This window comes from Cherax quadricarinatus, chromosome 36 (genome assembly GCF_038502225.1).
Source record: "Cherax quadricarinatus isolate ZL_2023a chromosome 36, ASM3850222v1, whole genome shotgun sequence".
In the NCBI taxonomy this organism is placed as follows: Eukaryota; Metazoa; Arthropoda; class Malacostraca; order Decapoda; family Parastacidae; genus Cherax; species Cherax quadricarinatus.
In genome coordinates, this window is record NC_091327.1 from 32277620 (window position 1) to 32294536 (window position 16917).

The following is a 16917-nucleotide window of genomic DNA, read 5'->3' on the forward strand; positions in this document are numbered from 1 at the left end:
AGGACAGACCAAAACACCATATAAAGTTTTCTATTAAAAGTGTGTGTATATGAATTATTCCAGCTACATCATTGTTACATATTCTTCAACATTTTTAAAAATACGTACATCTTATGTAAAGATACATTTTATAAATGGTACCACGGGTGGGGATAGAACCAGCGGTCAGAGAATCATAAAACTCCACTGACGTGTTAGTTGGCTAACGCATCGGTCTGGAGTTTTATGACTCTCTGATCGTGGGTTGTATCCCCACCCGTGGTATGGTTTGTTTGCAATCATGTGATTACAATTTCGTGAGTCATACATATTATAAAATGATTTTATAAACATTATAATTCAGTCTCTGCAAAAGTCTTCTATACAAACCATTCACCTATCAAGGCAAATTTTCATACAGATCAGAACACTTAATTGTCATCAAGAAATAATATTTAGAGTTTCTTTTCATAATCAATGAATATATGGCATCTTAAGTAAAAGTAGAATGGTAATTCACAATTTGTAAGTACAGCCTCTCCTCACTTAGTGACATACTCATTTACCGATGCCTCGGATTTACGACGGGCTCTCTGACCAGTATACATGCCTAAATAATGTATATTAGAGCTGATTTCTTCTATTCTGTTTATTATAATATACAGTACACTACTGTATAAACATTTAAAAATATACCAGATGTGTTATAAATGGTGCAAAGGTGACATTAAAACAATATCAAAGATAGGTGACACAAACCCACTACCATTATAGCATGCTCCTCACTTAGCGACAAATTCATTTACTGACATGGTCTTAGGAACGGAACTCCATCGTTAAGTGGGGAAAGGCTGTATAATATTTAAATATCAAAGACTATAAAAGGCTTTACTCTTACCTCTGTAAAATTCTTAACTTGAGATCATACTGACACAATCTATCTTCCGCTTCATATAACACTTTTTGTATATTTTCATCATTTTCATCCCTGCATTCTTCTACAACCACCTCTTTCCACTTCACTTTTGGCAAACTTTCTATTTCATTGTCACTGCTTCTGTTGTCATCATCAACACCAAAGTTGTTACTTAGCCCTTGCTGTCTGTTATGCTTGTCTTTCTCATTATAATCTATAACATATACAATATCTGGTTTATTGTTGTTTGTTTCTTCTACCAGTGGTGTTTGATCATTGTGTAACTGATGGTCCTCTTCCCCATTGGTTTTCACTTGAAGTACATATGCAACATTAGATAATGATCTTTCAACATCTGCATTGCTGTTACTAAATATCATTTGAGATGCTTCATCATTTAACTCTTTATTGTACTTGTCACTGTTGTCAGGTTGATTATCTTCAGTTTGACTACTAATTCTTAATGATAAGGGATCCTCTTTCATGCTTTCATGAATCACCTCAATAATCATATTTTTGTCCTGTGACTGCCTAACAGGAAGGTCACGTGGAGTTATTGATATACCTGGAAGCAATAATGTTGTATTCTCTCTTGGAATGTTCACACTTGCTTGAGAAGATATTTTAAGTTTAAGTTTTAAGTCTTGCATCCTCCTGTTTGTTTTTGATACATCAGAAACTCCTTTTAATTCTTCAGCTCCATCATTTCTTGGTGTATCGGGATGAGGATGTGTTGAAATATCTTTCATTTTTTCTTCAGTATTATTAGATGTCTGTTCTTTTATTAGATTGGTAGTTTGAACTCCTATATTTTTATTGTGTCTTCTTTTATTCTTATGTATTTTTTTACCTTTAAATACATAGCCTTGAAGAGGCTCTAATGGATCACTTGGTCTTTGTGTATTAAGTGATGGCATGAAAAGTGGTGGTGGACGAGTTACAGGGTGGGGTAGAGGCTGCTTTGAAAAGTAAGACACAGGCTGTGCTTGGGGAGGGATCTGTGGTTTATCAGGTTTTGGGTCTTGGTCACACTGAGAGGGAGCAGCAGACATGTAAGGCTTAGCTTCATGGTCACATGGCCCAATGGAACACCGGCTGACTGGTGGCACATTGCATGATGTTGATGGTACACGTTTTCCTTCCTTATCGTTTATCTGCAAGTATATGCAATTATTTGGTGAACATACCAAATCTCTTCCAATACATATTATTTAGAGGGCAAACTTTCACACTGCTTCAGCCAAGAAATCAATGGATAGAATGACAATACTGTTATATTACAATTATAAGTTTCAAGTTAAGTTACACAGTTAAGTGCATAAAATGATGCCCATAAGTCTTGATGTAGAAGATCAAACCAGAATATAAAAGTACTGTAGAAAAAATTAAATTTAAAAAAAAAATATATGACAATGAATACTGTCATGCATTTTTTGTATGACAATGAATATTGACATACATTCTGAAGATTAAAAAAATTAATCTTCAAAATGTATAACAATATTTATTGAAGTACAAAATTATCAAATATTTATTGAAGTACAAAATTATCAAAGAAAAGTGTACATGGGGAATTTACTAAAAGAGAGTTGAAATTAATACAAGTTATTAACCCTTAAACTGTCCAAGCAGATCTACGTTCACATGCGTAGTGCTCCAAAAGTAGATCTACGTTTTTTTTAACATATTTTCAAATGTAAAAAAAAAAGATACTTTTTTTACATACTTTCAAATGTTGAAAAACGTATATATACGTTTGGACCGTTTATGGATTAATTGGAGGGAGAAAGTATGGAGGAGGTGAATATATTCAGATATTTAGGAGTGGACGAGTCAGCAGATGGGTCTCATGAAAGAGGAGGTGAATCATAGAACTGATGAAGGAAAAAAGGTGGGTGGTGCACTTAGGAGTTTGTGGAGACAAAGAACTTTGTCCATGAAAGCAAAGAGGGGAATGTATGACAGTATAGTTATACCAATGCTCTAATATGGGTGTGAAACATGGGTGGTGAATGTTGCAACAAGGAGAAGGCTGGAGGCAGTGGATATGTCATGTCTGAGGGCAATGTGTGATGTGAATACAATGCAGAGAATTGGAAATTAGGAGGTGGTGTGGGATTACCAAAACTATTATCCAGAGGGCTGAGGAGGGATTGTTGAGGTGGTTCGGACATGTAGAGAGATTGGAAGGAAATAGAATGACTTCGAGAGTGTATAAAATCTGTAGTGGAGGGAAGGCAGGGTAGAGGTCAGCCTAGGAAAAGTTGGAAGGAAGGGGTATAGGAGGCTGTGTGTACAAGGGGCTTGAACTTTCAGCAAGCATGCATGAGCGTGTTAGATAGGAGCGAATGGAGACAAATGGTTTTTAGGACTTGAAGTGCTGTTGGAGTGTGAACAAAGTAACATTTATGAAGGGATTCAGGGAAACTAACAGGCCAGACTTTAGTGCTGGAGATGGGAAGTACTGTGGAGAAAATTTCTCCAGAAAGGGGGGGGGTATCAGCCCCTTCAGCCTCTTACAGCCCCCGAGGGACCCAGCCCTCTCAGAGGGAGCAAATGGTGTTGCTTCCGCATGAACAGTAAATGGAAGCAGATGAAGTAATAGCCTTTACCAAAGTTGGGTCATGTAGCCTACTTTTGCACTACTGTGTTCATTGCAACTGAGTGATAAGGAAGTGCAGAAAGTGACTTACCATAGCAAGAACATTTATAAGAAAACCCTGCATCACTTTATTTCCAAGCTGAGGCTATCGTAAAACACTGGACAAGTCTAGAGATCAAGAAATCTGCTATTTTGTATTGCATACTGCTGCAGTGTTCAGCAAGGAAGAGTAATAATGCTGAATTCAGCAAATTCTTTGTAAGGAGGGGCGCCCAGGGCAAAGCCACTGCAGGGCGGTCCCATTTCTTTAAAACCTGCCAGGAGAAACATGCTTAATGCCGGAATAACAAAGAGCACTAGTGATCCGCGCGTTTCTGTTCCTCAGTGACAATCTTAACAATTCGTAGAAGAATTATTATACAGTGAACTATCTTTCTGTTGTGAAATTACCGCAAAGTAAAAAACAAATCTTGAAGAACAGTAGTGTAACAGTACGAGTGTTGCGAATTTTCCGACTGAGTGGAGGACGTGCGACATTTATGACTCACGAAATCTTAATGACACTATTGCAAACAAACCATACCACAGGTTGGGTTAGAACCCACAATCAGAGAGCCATAAAATACAGCAAGCTGGCCCAGTGGCTAACACGTCGGTCTGGAGTTTTATGACTTTCTAATTGCGGGTTCTAACCCCACCCGTGGTATGGTTTCTTTGCAATCATGTCATTATGATGTGTTAAAAATATTGTTGCTGAAGTATAATACTACAGTGGAACTTCGGTTTACGAATGCCCCACCATGCTAATTTTTCAGGATACAAACAGTTGCTCGGTTGATTTTTTGCTTCTGGATGTCTGGTGTGCCTTGCGGCACTGTTACATTGGTACTGATTTCTCAGTTTACTTCACTGGTTCTCACTCACTGAGTGAGAGCAATTAGGTCAGTTGAGGGAGTTCGGGTCTCTCAGGTATCGTAGCATTGACCATCCCCCCAGGATGCGACCCACAACAGTTGACTAACACCCAGGTACCTATTTACTGCTAGGTGAACAGAGGCAACGGGTGTAAGGAGACTTGCCCATATGTCTCGCCCTGCCCGGGATTTGCTTCTGGATACGAACGAAATTTCAGGATGCAAACTTCCCCCTCAAGGGAGGTTTCTTGGTGAGGGGTTCTTGATCTAGGGAATTGGATCTGTGCTCCAGTTACCTAAATTAATAATAATAATAATAATTATATTATGTACGTACTACTAATAATAATAATCATAATAATACGTATAATAAAACAATGCTCACCAGTGCACGTGTAACGGAGCTTACCTCACAGTGGAAGGAATTCTCATGTTTTCCTTATGTTTCGTGTAAAGTGTAGCATTAAGAGTAGCAATTTAGTGTAGCATTAAGAGTAGCAATTTAGTGTAGCATTAAATGTGTAGCAATTAAGTTCAGCGATTAAGCGATAGAAAAAGGATGAAACGAAATGAACTCCTGACAGCATATGCCGCTCGGCCTATCTTTTCCACCATCAACCTTTGCCAGTATTTCTTCTCCAAGATAAATGGTGTATGTACACCAGTTTATTTCTACATTATGTTTTCCTTATGAAAGTAGTGATCTAATGCAGTCTCAAAAACTCCATTTTCTCTTATAATAACACCTCTGAAGGGGAAGCATGGCAAGACATATTTATAGCAGGAGCGAGAATGCCTGCGACCACTCCTCCACTGCCATCTCCACTGCCATCACCACTAGCCACATATGTAATGACATATTTTATTCATTCTAGTGTGTTTCTATATTTATTGTTTATTAGGTCATATCAGATGAATTGTGATAGATAAATAAGATGTAGAGTTGATATTAGCATCATATTAAAGTATTTTTGTCGTGCCTCCTGAAAGCAGGAATTCTGCCGGAATGGATTAATGGCATTTCAATTAATTTAAAAGAGGAAAATTGACTCAGCATCCGAACAAATCAGAATACAAACATGGTCATGGAACAGATTAAATTCCTAAGCCGAGGTTCCACTGTAATTTTTATTTTTTTGTTTTATTAACACATCGGCAGTTTCCCACCAAGGCAGAGCGGCCAAAAAAAGAAAAACTTTCACCATCATTCACTCCATCACTGTCTTACCATAGGTGTGCTTACACTACAGTTATAAAACTGCAACATTAGCATACCTCCTTCAGAGTGCAGGCACTGTACTTCCCATCTCCAAGACTCAAGTCCTGCCTGCCAGTTTCCCTGAATCCCTTCATAAATATTACCCTGCTCACACTCCAACACTATGTCAAGTCCTAAAAACTATTTGTCTCCATTCGCTCCTATCTAACATGCTCATGCATGCATGCTGGAAGTTCAAGCCCCTCGCACATAAAACCTCCTTTACCCCCTCCCTCCAACATTTCCTAGGCTGACCCCTACCCCGCCTTCCCTCCACTACAGATTTATACTATCAAAGTCATTCCAACCTCTCTGCATGTCCGAAATACAGCAACAACCCCTCCTCAGCCCTCTGGATAATAGTTTGGTAATCCCGTACCTCCTCCTAATTTACAAACTACGAATTCTCTGCATTATATTCACACCACACATTGCCCTCAGACATTTCCACTGCCTCCAGCTTTCTCCTTGCTGCAACACTCACCACCCATCCTTCACACTCACATAAGAGCGTTGGTATAACTATACAGTGTACTTTCATGCATTCCCCTCTTTGCTTCCATGGACAAAGTTCTTTCTTGAAATGGCCAAGAAAACACTTCTGTGGTTTGATTGTAAGGCCATGAGCTCTTAGTCCTTTTAAAACAAGCGACATTGTAGTAAGATGATCTTCCTAGATATGAGTCATGATGTAAATATTATCGAAATACATTGAAACATTCTTGAGGTCAGAAAGAACTGTCTCCACAGACTCTTCAGTGCACCAATCACCTTTCTCCCCTTGTCAATTATGATTCACCTTATCTTTCACAGACCCATCTGCTGACATGTCCACTCCTAAATATCTGAACGCATTCATCTCCACTATACTCTCCCCCACCAATCCGATATCGAAACTTTCTTTACCTAATTTTTTTTTTTTTATTATCCTCATCACCTTACTCTTCCCTATATTCAATTTTCTTCTTTTACATACTCTACCAAACTCATCCACCAACCTCTGCAACATCTATTCAGAATCTCCCAAAAGCAGTGTCATCAGCAAAGAGCAACTGTGACAACTCCCACTTTGTGTTAGATAATCTTTTAACCCAACACCTCTTGCAAACACCCAAGCATTCACTTCTCTTACAACCCCATCTATAAATATATTGAACAACTATGGTGACATCACATAGCCTTGTCTAAGGCCTACATTTTATTATTATTTTTTTTATTAACACATCGGCTGATTCCCATAAAGGCAGGGTGGCCCAAAAACGAAAAAATTTCATCATTCACTCCATCACTGTCTTGCCAGAGGGGTGCTTTACACTACAGTTATAAAACTGCAACATTAACACCTCTCCTTCAGAGTGTAGACAATGTACTTCCTGTCTCCAAGACTCAAGTCCATCCTGCCGGTTTCCCTGAATCCCTTCATAAATGATACTTTGCTCACACTTCAACAGCACATCAAGTATTAAAAACCATTTGTTTCCATTCACTCCTATCAAATACACTCATGCACGCTTGTTGGAAGTCCAAGCCCCTCGCACACAAAACGTTCTTTACCCCCTCCCTCCAACCCTTTCTAGGCCGACCCTTACCCAGCCTTCCCTCCACTACAGGTTTATACACTCTCAAAGTCATTCTGTTTTGTTCCTTTCTCTCTACATATCCGAACCACCTCAACAACCCCTCCTTTGGTAATCCCACACCTTCTAATTTCCAAACTACAAATTCTCTGCATTATATTCACACCACACATTGCCCTCAGACATGACATCTCCATTGCCTCCAGCCTTCTCTTCATTGCAACATTCATCACCCATGCTTCACACCCATACAAGAGTGTTGGTACAACTATACTCTCATATATTCCCCTCTTTGCTTCCACAGAAAAAGTTCTTTGTCTCCACAGACTCTTAAGTGCACCACTCACCCTTTTCCCTTCATCAATTCTATGATTCACCTCATCCTTCACAGACTCATCTGCTGACATGTTCACTCCTAAATATCTGAATACATTCACCTCCTCCATAGTCTCTCCCTCCAATTTGATATCCAATCCTCTGCCACCTAATCGTTTTATCCTCAACCTTACGTTTTCCTATATTTACTTTTAATTTTCTTCTCTTACATATCCTACCAAATTCATCCACCAACCTCTGCAATTTCTCTTCAGAATCTCCCAAAAAGCACAGTGTCATCAGCAAAGAGCAACTGTGACAACTCCCACTTTGTGTTTGATTCTTTATCTTTTAACTCTACACCTCTTGCCAAGACCCTCGCATTCACATATCTTACAACCCCCATCTATAAATATACTGAACAACCACGGTGACATCACACATCCTTGTCCATGGCCTACTTTTACTGGGAAATAATCTCCCTCTCTCCTACATACTCTAACCTGAGCCTCACTATCCTCGTAAAAATTCTTCACTGCTTTTAGTAACCTACCTCCTATACCATACACCTGCAACATCTGCCACATTGCCCCCCTATCCACCCTGTCATATGACTTTTCCAAATCCATAAATGCCACAAAAACCTCTTTACCCTTATCTAAATACTGTTCACCTATACAGTGGACCCCCGCATAACGATCACCTCCGAATGCGACCAATTATGTACGTGTATTTATGTAAGTGCATTTGTACGTGTATGTTTGGGGGTCTGAAATGGACTAATCTACTTCACAATATTCCTTATGGGAACAAATTCGGTCAGTACTGGCACCTGAACATACTTCTGGAGTGAAAAAATATCGTTAACCGGGGGTCCACTGTATGTTTCACTACCAACACTTGGTCTACACACCCCCTACCTTTCCTAAACCCTCCTTGTTCATCTGCTATCCTACTCTCCATCTTACTCTTAATTCTTTCGATAATAACTACCATACACTTTACCAGGTATACTCAACAGATTTATTTCCCTATAATTTTTGCACTCTTATCCCCTTTGCCTTTATACAAAAAACTATGCATGCTCTCTGTCAATCCCTAGGTACCTTACCCTCTTCCATACATTTATTAAATGATAGCACCAACCACTCCAAAACTATATCCCCACCTGCTTTTAACATTTCTATCTTTATCCCATCAATCCCAGCTGCCTTACCCCCCTTTCATTCTACCCAATGCCTCACAAACTTCCCCCACACTCACAACTGACTCTTCCTCACTCGTACAAGATGTTATTCCTCCTTGCCCTATACACGAAATCACAGCTTCCCTATCTTCATCAACATTTAACAATTCCTCAAAATATTCCCTCCATCTTCCCGATACCTCTAACTCTCCATTTAATAACTCTACTCTCCTATTTTTAACTGTCAAATCCATTTGTTCCCTAGGTTTCCTCAACTTATTAATCTCACTCCAAAACTTTTTCTTATTTTCAACAAAATTTGCTGATAACATCTCACCCACTCTCTCATTTGCTCTCTTTTTACATTGTTTCACCACTCTTAACCTCTCTTTTTCTCCATATACTCTTCCCTCCTTGCATCACTTCTACTTTGTAAAATCTCTCATATGCTAACTTTTTCTCCTTTACCACTCTTTACATCATCATACCACCAATCGCTCTTCTTCCCTCCCGCACCTACTTTCCTGTAACCACAAACTTTTGCTGAACACTAACACTGCATTCTTAAACCTACCCCATACATCTTCGACCCCATTGCCTATACTCTCACTAGCCCATCTATCCTCCAATAGTTATTTATATCTTACCCTAACTGCCTCCTCTTTCAGTTTATACACCTTCACCTCTTTCTTTCTTGCTGCTTCTACTTTTCTTGTATCCCATCTACCTTTTACCCTCACTGTAGCAAGAACTAGAAAGTGATCTGATATATCTGTGGCCCATCTATAAACATGTACATCCTGAAGTCTACTCAACAGTCCTTTATCTACCAATACACAGTCCAACAAACTACTGTCATTATGCCCTACATCATATCTTGTATACTTATTTATCCTCTTTTTTTATAAAATACATATTACCCATACTAAACCCCTTTCTATACACAGTTCAATCAAAGGGCTCCCATTATTATTTATACCTGGCACCCTAAACTTGCCTACCACACCTATCTAAATGTTTCTCCTACTTTAGCATTTAGGTCCCCTACCACAATCACTCTCACTTGATTCAAAGGTTCCTATACATTTGCTTAACATCTCCCAAAATCTCTCTCTATCCTCTACACTCCTCTCTTCTCCAAGTGCATACATGCTTATTATGACCCACTTTTCACATCCGACCCTTATTTTAATCCACATAATGCTTGAATTTACACATTTACATTCCTTCTCCTTCCATAACTGGTCCTTCAACATTATTGCTACCCCTTCCTTAGCTCTAACTCTCTCAGATACTCCTGACTTAATCGCATTTATTTCCCCCCACTGAAACTCGCCTACTCCCTTCAGCTTTGTTTTGCTTAGGGCCAAGACATCCAACTTCTTTTCATTCATAACAACAGCAATCATCTCTTTCTTATCTCACTACATCCATGCACATTCAAGCACCCCAGTTTTATAAAGTTTTTCTTCTCATTTTTTAGTAAATGTGTACAGGAGAAGAGGTTACTAGCTCATTGCTCCCGGCATTCCAGTCGCCTCATACGACACGCATGGCTTACGGGGGAAAGATTCTTTTCCACTTCCCCATGGACAACAGAGAGAAAAGAAAACAAGAACAAGAGTTATTAAGAAAAAGAAGAAAAACCCTAAATATATATTTATGCATGTGCATGCCTGTGTAGTGTGACCTAAGTGTAAGTAGAAGTAGCAAGATATACCTGTTATCCAGCGTGTTTATAAGACAAAAAAAAAAAGACACCAGCAATCCTACCATCATGCAAAACAGTTACAGGTTTCTGTTTCACAGTCACTTGGCTGGACGGTAGTACCTCCCTGGGTGGTTGCTGTCTACCAGCCTACATTTATTTATTTATTTAATGTCTTTGCAAACAGTATATTGAGATTGTGTATATACAATAGTGGGTTACAATACAAAGATAGCCTCTATTATGCCTTGGCATTATGCCAACTTAACATTATTGGCTTACATTCTACTTAATACTAAAGAGTAGTATATCATAGTTGTACAGTAGGGAAGTAATTACTTCATAGCTGTACAGTAGAATATTAATTATAAATGAATCCAAATTTGTATAATACAAAGATATAGGTATTTATATTCTAAATTGCTTTTGTGAAAAACAATGATTCGATTATATTCATGTCAACAATGGATAAAAGGTTCAATGTGATTGTTTCAGTTATGATGTGGGAGTACATAGGTGAGTAAATGTATACCGAGTATTTAGCATTTAGTCTAGGGTGATTAAGTGGCTTTTGAGAAGAGTCTTAAATTGATTTTCAAACTGGGATACTTTAATATCTTCTGTTAATGAATTCCATATTTTTGGGCCCTTTATGTGCATAGAGTTTTTACATAGTGTGATATGGACACGAGGTATATCAAAAAGAGATCTGTGTCTTGTGTTGTGGTCATGTGTCCTGTTTAGGTTGGTGAGGAAAAGTTTGAGTGGAGGGTTTATATTTGCATGTAAGTTTCTGTGTATGTAGTAGGCACATGAATAAGTATGGATGTTCTTAATGGTAAGCAGATTCAGACTTTTGAAAATTGGTGGAGTATGCCGGCAGGAGTGGGAATTTGTTATCATTATTATTGCTGCCTTTTGCTGGGTTATTAGGTGTTTTAGGTGATTGGATGTTGTTGATCACCATGCACAAATTCCATACGTAAGATAGGGGTATATGAGTGAATGGTACAGTGCCAGGAGAGCTGATTGTGGAACGTAGTACAGTGGATCCCCGGTTCCCGATGTTACCGGTATCCGATAAATTCGGTTGCCGATGCATTTGATCGAAAAAATTTTGCCTTGCTTCCTGATACAAAACCCGGTATGCGATACGATTCGTACGAGATGTGTCCAATTGTGGCCTGAACTCCCCCGTGTGTACCAGTGTTTACAAGCCAGCCAGTGTGCGCGCATCAAAGGATACATTTGGTACATTCCATATTATCCCTATTATCACTGTTTTTCATGCTTGTTTCTGCAAAATAAGTCACCATGGACCCCAAGAAAGCTTCTAGTGCCAACCCTTCCAGACCAAGGGTGCTACTGACTATTGAAATGAAGAAAGAGGTAATTGCAAAGTACGAAAGCAGCATTGGGGAAGTCCTTGGGGTTGGAGGTTAGTGGGGAGGATGTAGAAGAGTTGGTGGAGGAGGACAATGACGAACTAACCACTGATGAACTGCTAGATCATCTTCAACAGCAAGAGGCCAGACCTGAGGAAACTGCTTCGGAGGAGGGGATAGAGAAAGTGAAGCAGTTGCCTACTTCAAAGATTAGGGAAATGTGTGCAAAGTGGCTTGAAGTGAAAAGCTTTTTTGATGAAAATCACCCTCAGACAGCTACTACAAGCCGTGTTGGCAACCTATACAATGACACTGTTGTGAACCACTTTAGGAAAGTCAAAGGAACGGGAGGTACAGGTCTCTATGGACAGATATGTTGTGCGACAGAAGTCCAGTGACTCAAGCTGGTCCTAGTGGCATTAAAAGAAGAAGGGAAGTAACCCCAGAAAAAGACTTGATACCTCCAGTGCTACTGGAGGAGGATTCCCCTTCTATGCAATAGGTTCAACACACTCCTCCTCCCATCCCATCAATCATCACCAGATTTTCATTAAAGGTAAGTGTCAATTATATTCTATTGTTATTAATCCATTGTTATTGTTGTTATTGTAATTATTCTATTGCATTAAACTTAATATTTCATGTGGTAAAAGTTTTTTTTTCATACTTTTGGGTGTCTTGCACGGATTAATTTGATTTCCATTATTTCTTATGGGGAAAATTTATTCGCTTTCCGATATTTTTGGTTTACGATGAGCTCTCAGGAACGGATTAATATCGGGAACCGGGGCTCCACTGTACCTTATCTTTGATAGTATGCCTACAGTCTTGGAGATTTTCTTGGTGATTTGCTGTATGTGTGTCCGGAACTTAAGGCTACTGTCAAGGTGGATACCTAGGAATTTTCCCTCTGTGAGTCTTGTGACTGAAATAATCTCCATCTCTCCTACATACTCTAACCTAAGCCTCACTATCCTCATAAAAACTCTTCACTACTTTCAATAACCTACCTCCTATTCCATACATCTGCAACATCTGCCACATTGTTGCCCTATCCACCCTGTCATACACCTTTTCCAAATCCATAAATGCCACAAAAACCTCTTTACCCTTCTCTAAATACTTTTGCCTATATGTTTCACTGTAAACACTTGGTCTATACACCCCATACCCTTCCTAAAGCCTCCTTTTCCATCTGCTAACCTACTCTCCGTCTTACTCTTAATTCTTTCAATAATAACCCTACCATACACTTCACCCAGTATACTCAACAGACTTATTCCCCTATAATTTCTACACTATTTTATCCCTTTTGCCTTTATACAAAGGAACTATGCATGCTCTCTGCCAATCCTTAGGTATCTTACCCTCTTCCATACATTCATTACAAAAAAGCACCAACCACTCCAAAACTATATCCCCACCTGCTTTCAACATTTCTGTCTTTATCCCATTAATCCCAGCTGCCATACCCCCTTTCATTTCACCCACAGCCTCATGAACTTCCCACACTCACAACTGGCTCTTCCTCACTCCTACAAGATGTTATTCCTCCTTGCCCTATACACAAAATCACAGCTTCCCTATCTTCAACATTTAACAGTTCCTCAAAATATTCCCTCCATCTTCCAAATACCTCTAACTCTCCATTTAACAACTCTCCTCTCCTAATTTTAACTATCAATTCCATTTGTTCCCTAGGCTTCCTCAACTTATTAATCTCACTCCAAAATTTTTTCTTATTTCAAAAAAAATTGTTGATAACATCTCACCCACTCTCTCATTTGCTCACTTTTTACATTGCTTCACCACTCTTAACCTCTCTTTCTCTCCATATACTCCCCCCTCCTTGCATCATTTCTACTTTGTAAAAACCTCTCATATGCTAACTTTCTCTCTCTTACTTCACTCTTTACATCATTCCACTAATTGCTCTACTTCCCTCCCGCACCCATTTTCCTGTAACCACAAACTTCTGCTGAACATTAACACTACATTCTTAAACCTACCCCATACATCTTCAACCTCACTGTCTATACTCTCACTAGCCCATCTAGCCTCCAATAGTTGTTTATATCTTACCCTAACTGCCTCCTCCTTTAGTTTATAAACCTTCAGCTCTCTCTTACTTGCTGCTTCCATTTTCCTTGTATCCCATCTACCTTTTACTCTCACTGTAGCTACAACTAAAAAGTGATCTGATATATCTGTGGCCCCTCTATAAACATGTACATCTTGAAGTCTATATAATATACTATATAATTAAAAAATAGACGTTTCATGACTGATGCAGTTAAAGATATTAAAACAAATTTAGTGATAGCAAATGGTGACTTCTGATGGTAATTTGAAACCATAAAAAACACTGATTAAACCATCCTAAACTGTTCCTAGTAATTTATGAAATATGCAGACACTACCTCTATACGATACAGGTTTTCTATATCACATGGAGGTCAGTTATCACCAGAGCTGTTTTCCATGGTGCATAATATGCAAGATGCACTAAGTGTCTAGGTTCTATGCAATTATTAACCCTTTGAGGGTTTTCGTCGTACTAGTACGTCTTACGCGTAGGGGTTTTTGACGTACTAGTACTCATAAATTCTAGCGGCCTCAAATCTAGTGGGAGAAAGCTGGTAGGCCTTTATATGAAAGAATGGGTCTATGTGGTCAGTGTGCACAGTCTAAAAAAAATCCTGCAGCAAACAGTGCATAATGAGAAAAAAAAAACTTTGACCATTTTTTTTAATAAATCAGCGACTTTGCAGTGTATTTTCGTATGGTATTTATTGTTGTATTCTAGTTTTCTTGGTCTCATTTTATAGAATGGAAGACATATTACTGAAATTGACATGATTTTGACTGGTTTTACAATGAAAGGTGCCTTGAAATTGAGCTCAAAGTAGCAGAAATGTTCGATCTTTACCAAACTTCAAAAGTAAACAAATCGTGCCAAGCGTGCAATACACGTCAACTGGTGAGTCTAATATTCTTTCACAAGTGCACCAATAATATTTATACCATTTTTTACACTAATGCAGTAGTCTGCATAACAGTAAATCTTATATTTTTTGTGAGAATAAAAATTCAAAGTGGAAAGCAAACGAATATAAGAGGGGCCTTGAGACGTGACTAATGACTAGAGGAAATGTCATTTTAGTGCCAGGAATGTCTTTCTTGTTTATTCTGGACCCTATTCCGAAATTGGCATCTTTTGAAATTTGTGTGAAATTGGCAAAATTGCTAAATTCTGACCACTGTACTGGATAGTTGAATTTATAAATGGGTGGTTTCTTGCACCCATTCGATAGAAAAAATGGAGTTCTAGCGAAATATTCATGTTTTTTGTCGACTAGTACAGTGAAATTGGCCGAAAATGGGGCTCAAAGTGGGCAAAATCGCCGATCCGTAAACATCGCCGAGACCGCTAACTTTGCGAGAGCATAATTCCGTAAGTTTTCAATCAAATTTCAAACTTTTGGTGTCGTTATGATCGGGAAAAGATTCTCTATCTTTTCATAAGAGAAAATAATTTTTTTTTTTTTTTAAATTTGGCCGACCCTGAGAACGAGTTTCGGAGAGGGCCTGTCGACCCTCAAAGGGTTAATACAAGCCTTATGTAATGTAAACAAATTTAAAATTCATGATGTTGAAGTAAACTATGACATGAACTTAACCCTTTGACTGTCGCAAGCCCCTTTCTGAAACTGTCATTCTATGTCGAAAAATTTTCTGAAAAAAAAAAAAAAAATTTTCTTATGAAATGATAGAATCTTTTCCCGATGGTAGTGATACCAAAAGTACGAAATTTGGTCGAAAGCTCATGGAATTACGCTCCCGCGAAGTTAGCGGTCTCGGCGACATATACCCATCGGTGATTTTACTGACTGAGCCCTATTTTTGGCCAATTCTGTTGTTCTACTTGACCAAACTCACAGCTATTTCTTAAGAACTCCATTTTTTTCTATCAAGTGAGTACAAGAAACCGCCCATTTACCGATTTGAACTACCCAATAAAGTTGTCAGAATTTGGCGATTTGGCCAATTTCACGCAAATTAAAAAAGATTCCAACTTCAAAATAGAGTTCAGAATAAACAACGTAGACATTCTTGGCACTAAAATAACATATCCTCTGTTCATTAGTCACGTCTCTAGACCCCTCTTATATTACTATTGCTTTCTATTTTTATTTTTTATTCATAAAAAAAATAGAAGATTTACTGTTATGCAGACTACTGCATTATCGTAAAAATGATATAAATAATATCAGTGCACTAGTGAAAGAATATTAGACTCCCCAGCCGACGTGTATTGGACGTGCTGTGTGATTTGCTTACTCTTGAACATTGGTAAAAATCGAACATTTCCGCTACTTGGAGCTCAATTTCAAGGTAGTTTTCATTGTGAAACTAATCAAAATCATCTCTATTTCTGTAACACGAGTTCCATTTTATCATGCGAGACCATGAAAACGAGAATACAGCTATAAATACTATACGAAAATACACCTCAAAGTCAGCGTCTTAATCCAAAAAAATAGTCGGAGTTTTTTTTTCTCATTATGCACTGCGTGCTGCAGGATTTTTTTATATGGTGCACACTGACCACACAGACCCATTCTCTCACATGTGGGCCTACCAGCTTTCTCCTGCTTGATTTGAAGCCGCTAGAATTATTGAGTATGTATATGTCCGAAACACAGCCAAAGGGTTAAAGAAATGGGGGAAGGGGAGGGGGTTAAAGGTGAGACGTACAGAAGCAGTGAAATGGGAGAGGAAGCCTGAGATTATATATACAGTATGCAATTAATGCCATAGAGCGAGTTAAGAGAAACATCAGTAATCCTCTGCAAAGGATGAATGATGGTAAGATCAAAGACTAAATTCCATGCAAACAGGACTGTTAGCAGACTAGCCATAATGACCTTTCAGGAGGAGAGTACCAAAGAAAATGAAGCAATGGAAAATTCACCTATATGGTATTCACTCGATATAATGTTATCTCATTTAGTTCCTTAACCCTTAAACTGCTGAAGGGTCTAAAATAAATGTGCCCTCAGTACCAACAATTTTG

At 38.6% G+C, this 16917-nt stretch overlaps 1 protein-coding gene across 1 annotated transcript in view; it reads right to left on the reverse strand.

The window, feature by feature from the left end:
* The window catches only part of LOC128691420 (ras guanine nucleotide exchange factor Y), a 112837-nt gene that overhangs the window by 71466 nt on the left and 24454 nt on the right, over positions 1-16917 (reverse strand). The window contains exon 4 of the mRNA XM_053780290.2: positions 878-2049. Coding sequence (XP_053636265.1) covers positions 878-2049 — 1172 coding nt within the window. The remainder of the gene's footprint in view (positions 1-877; positions 2050-16917) is intronic.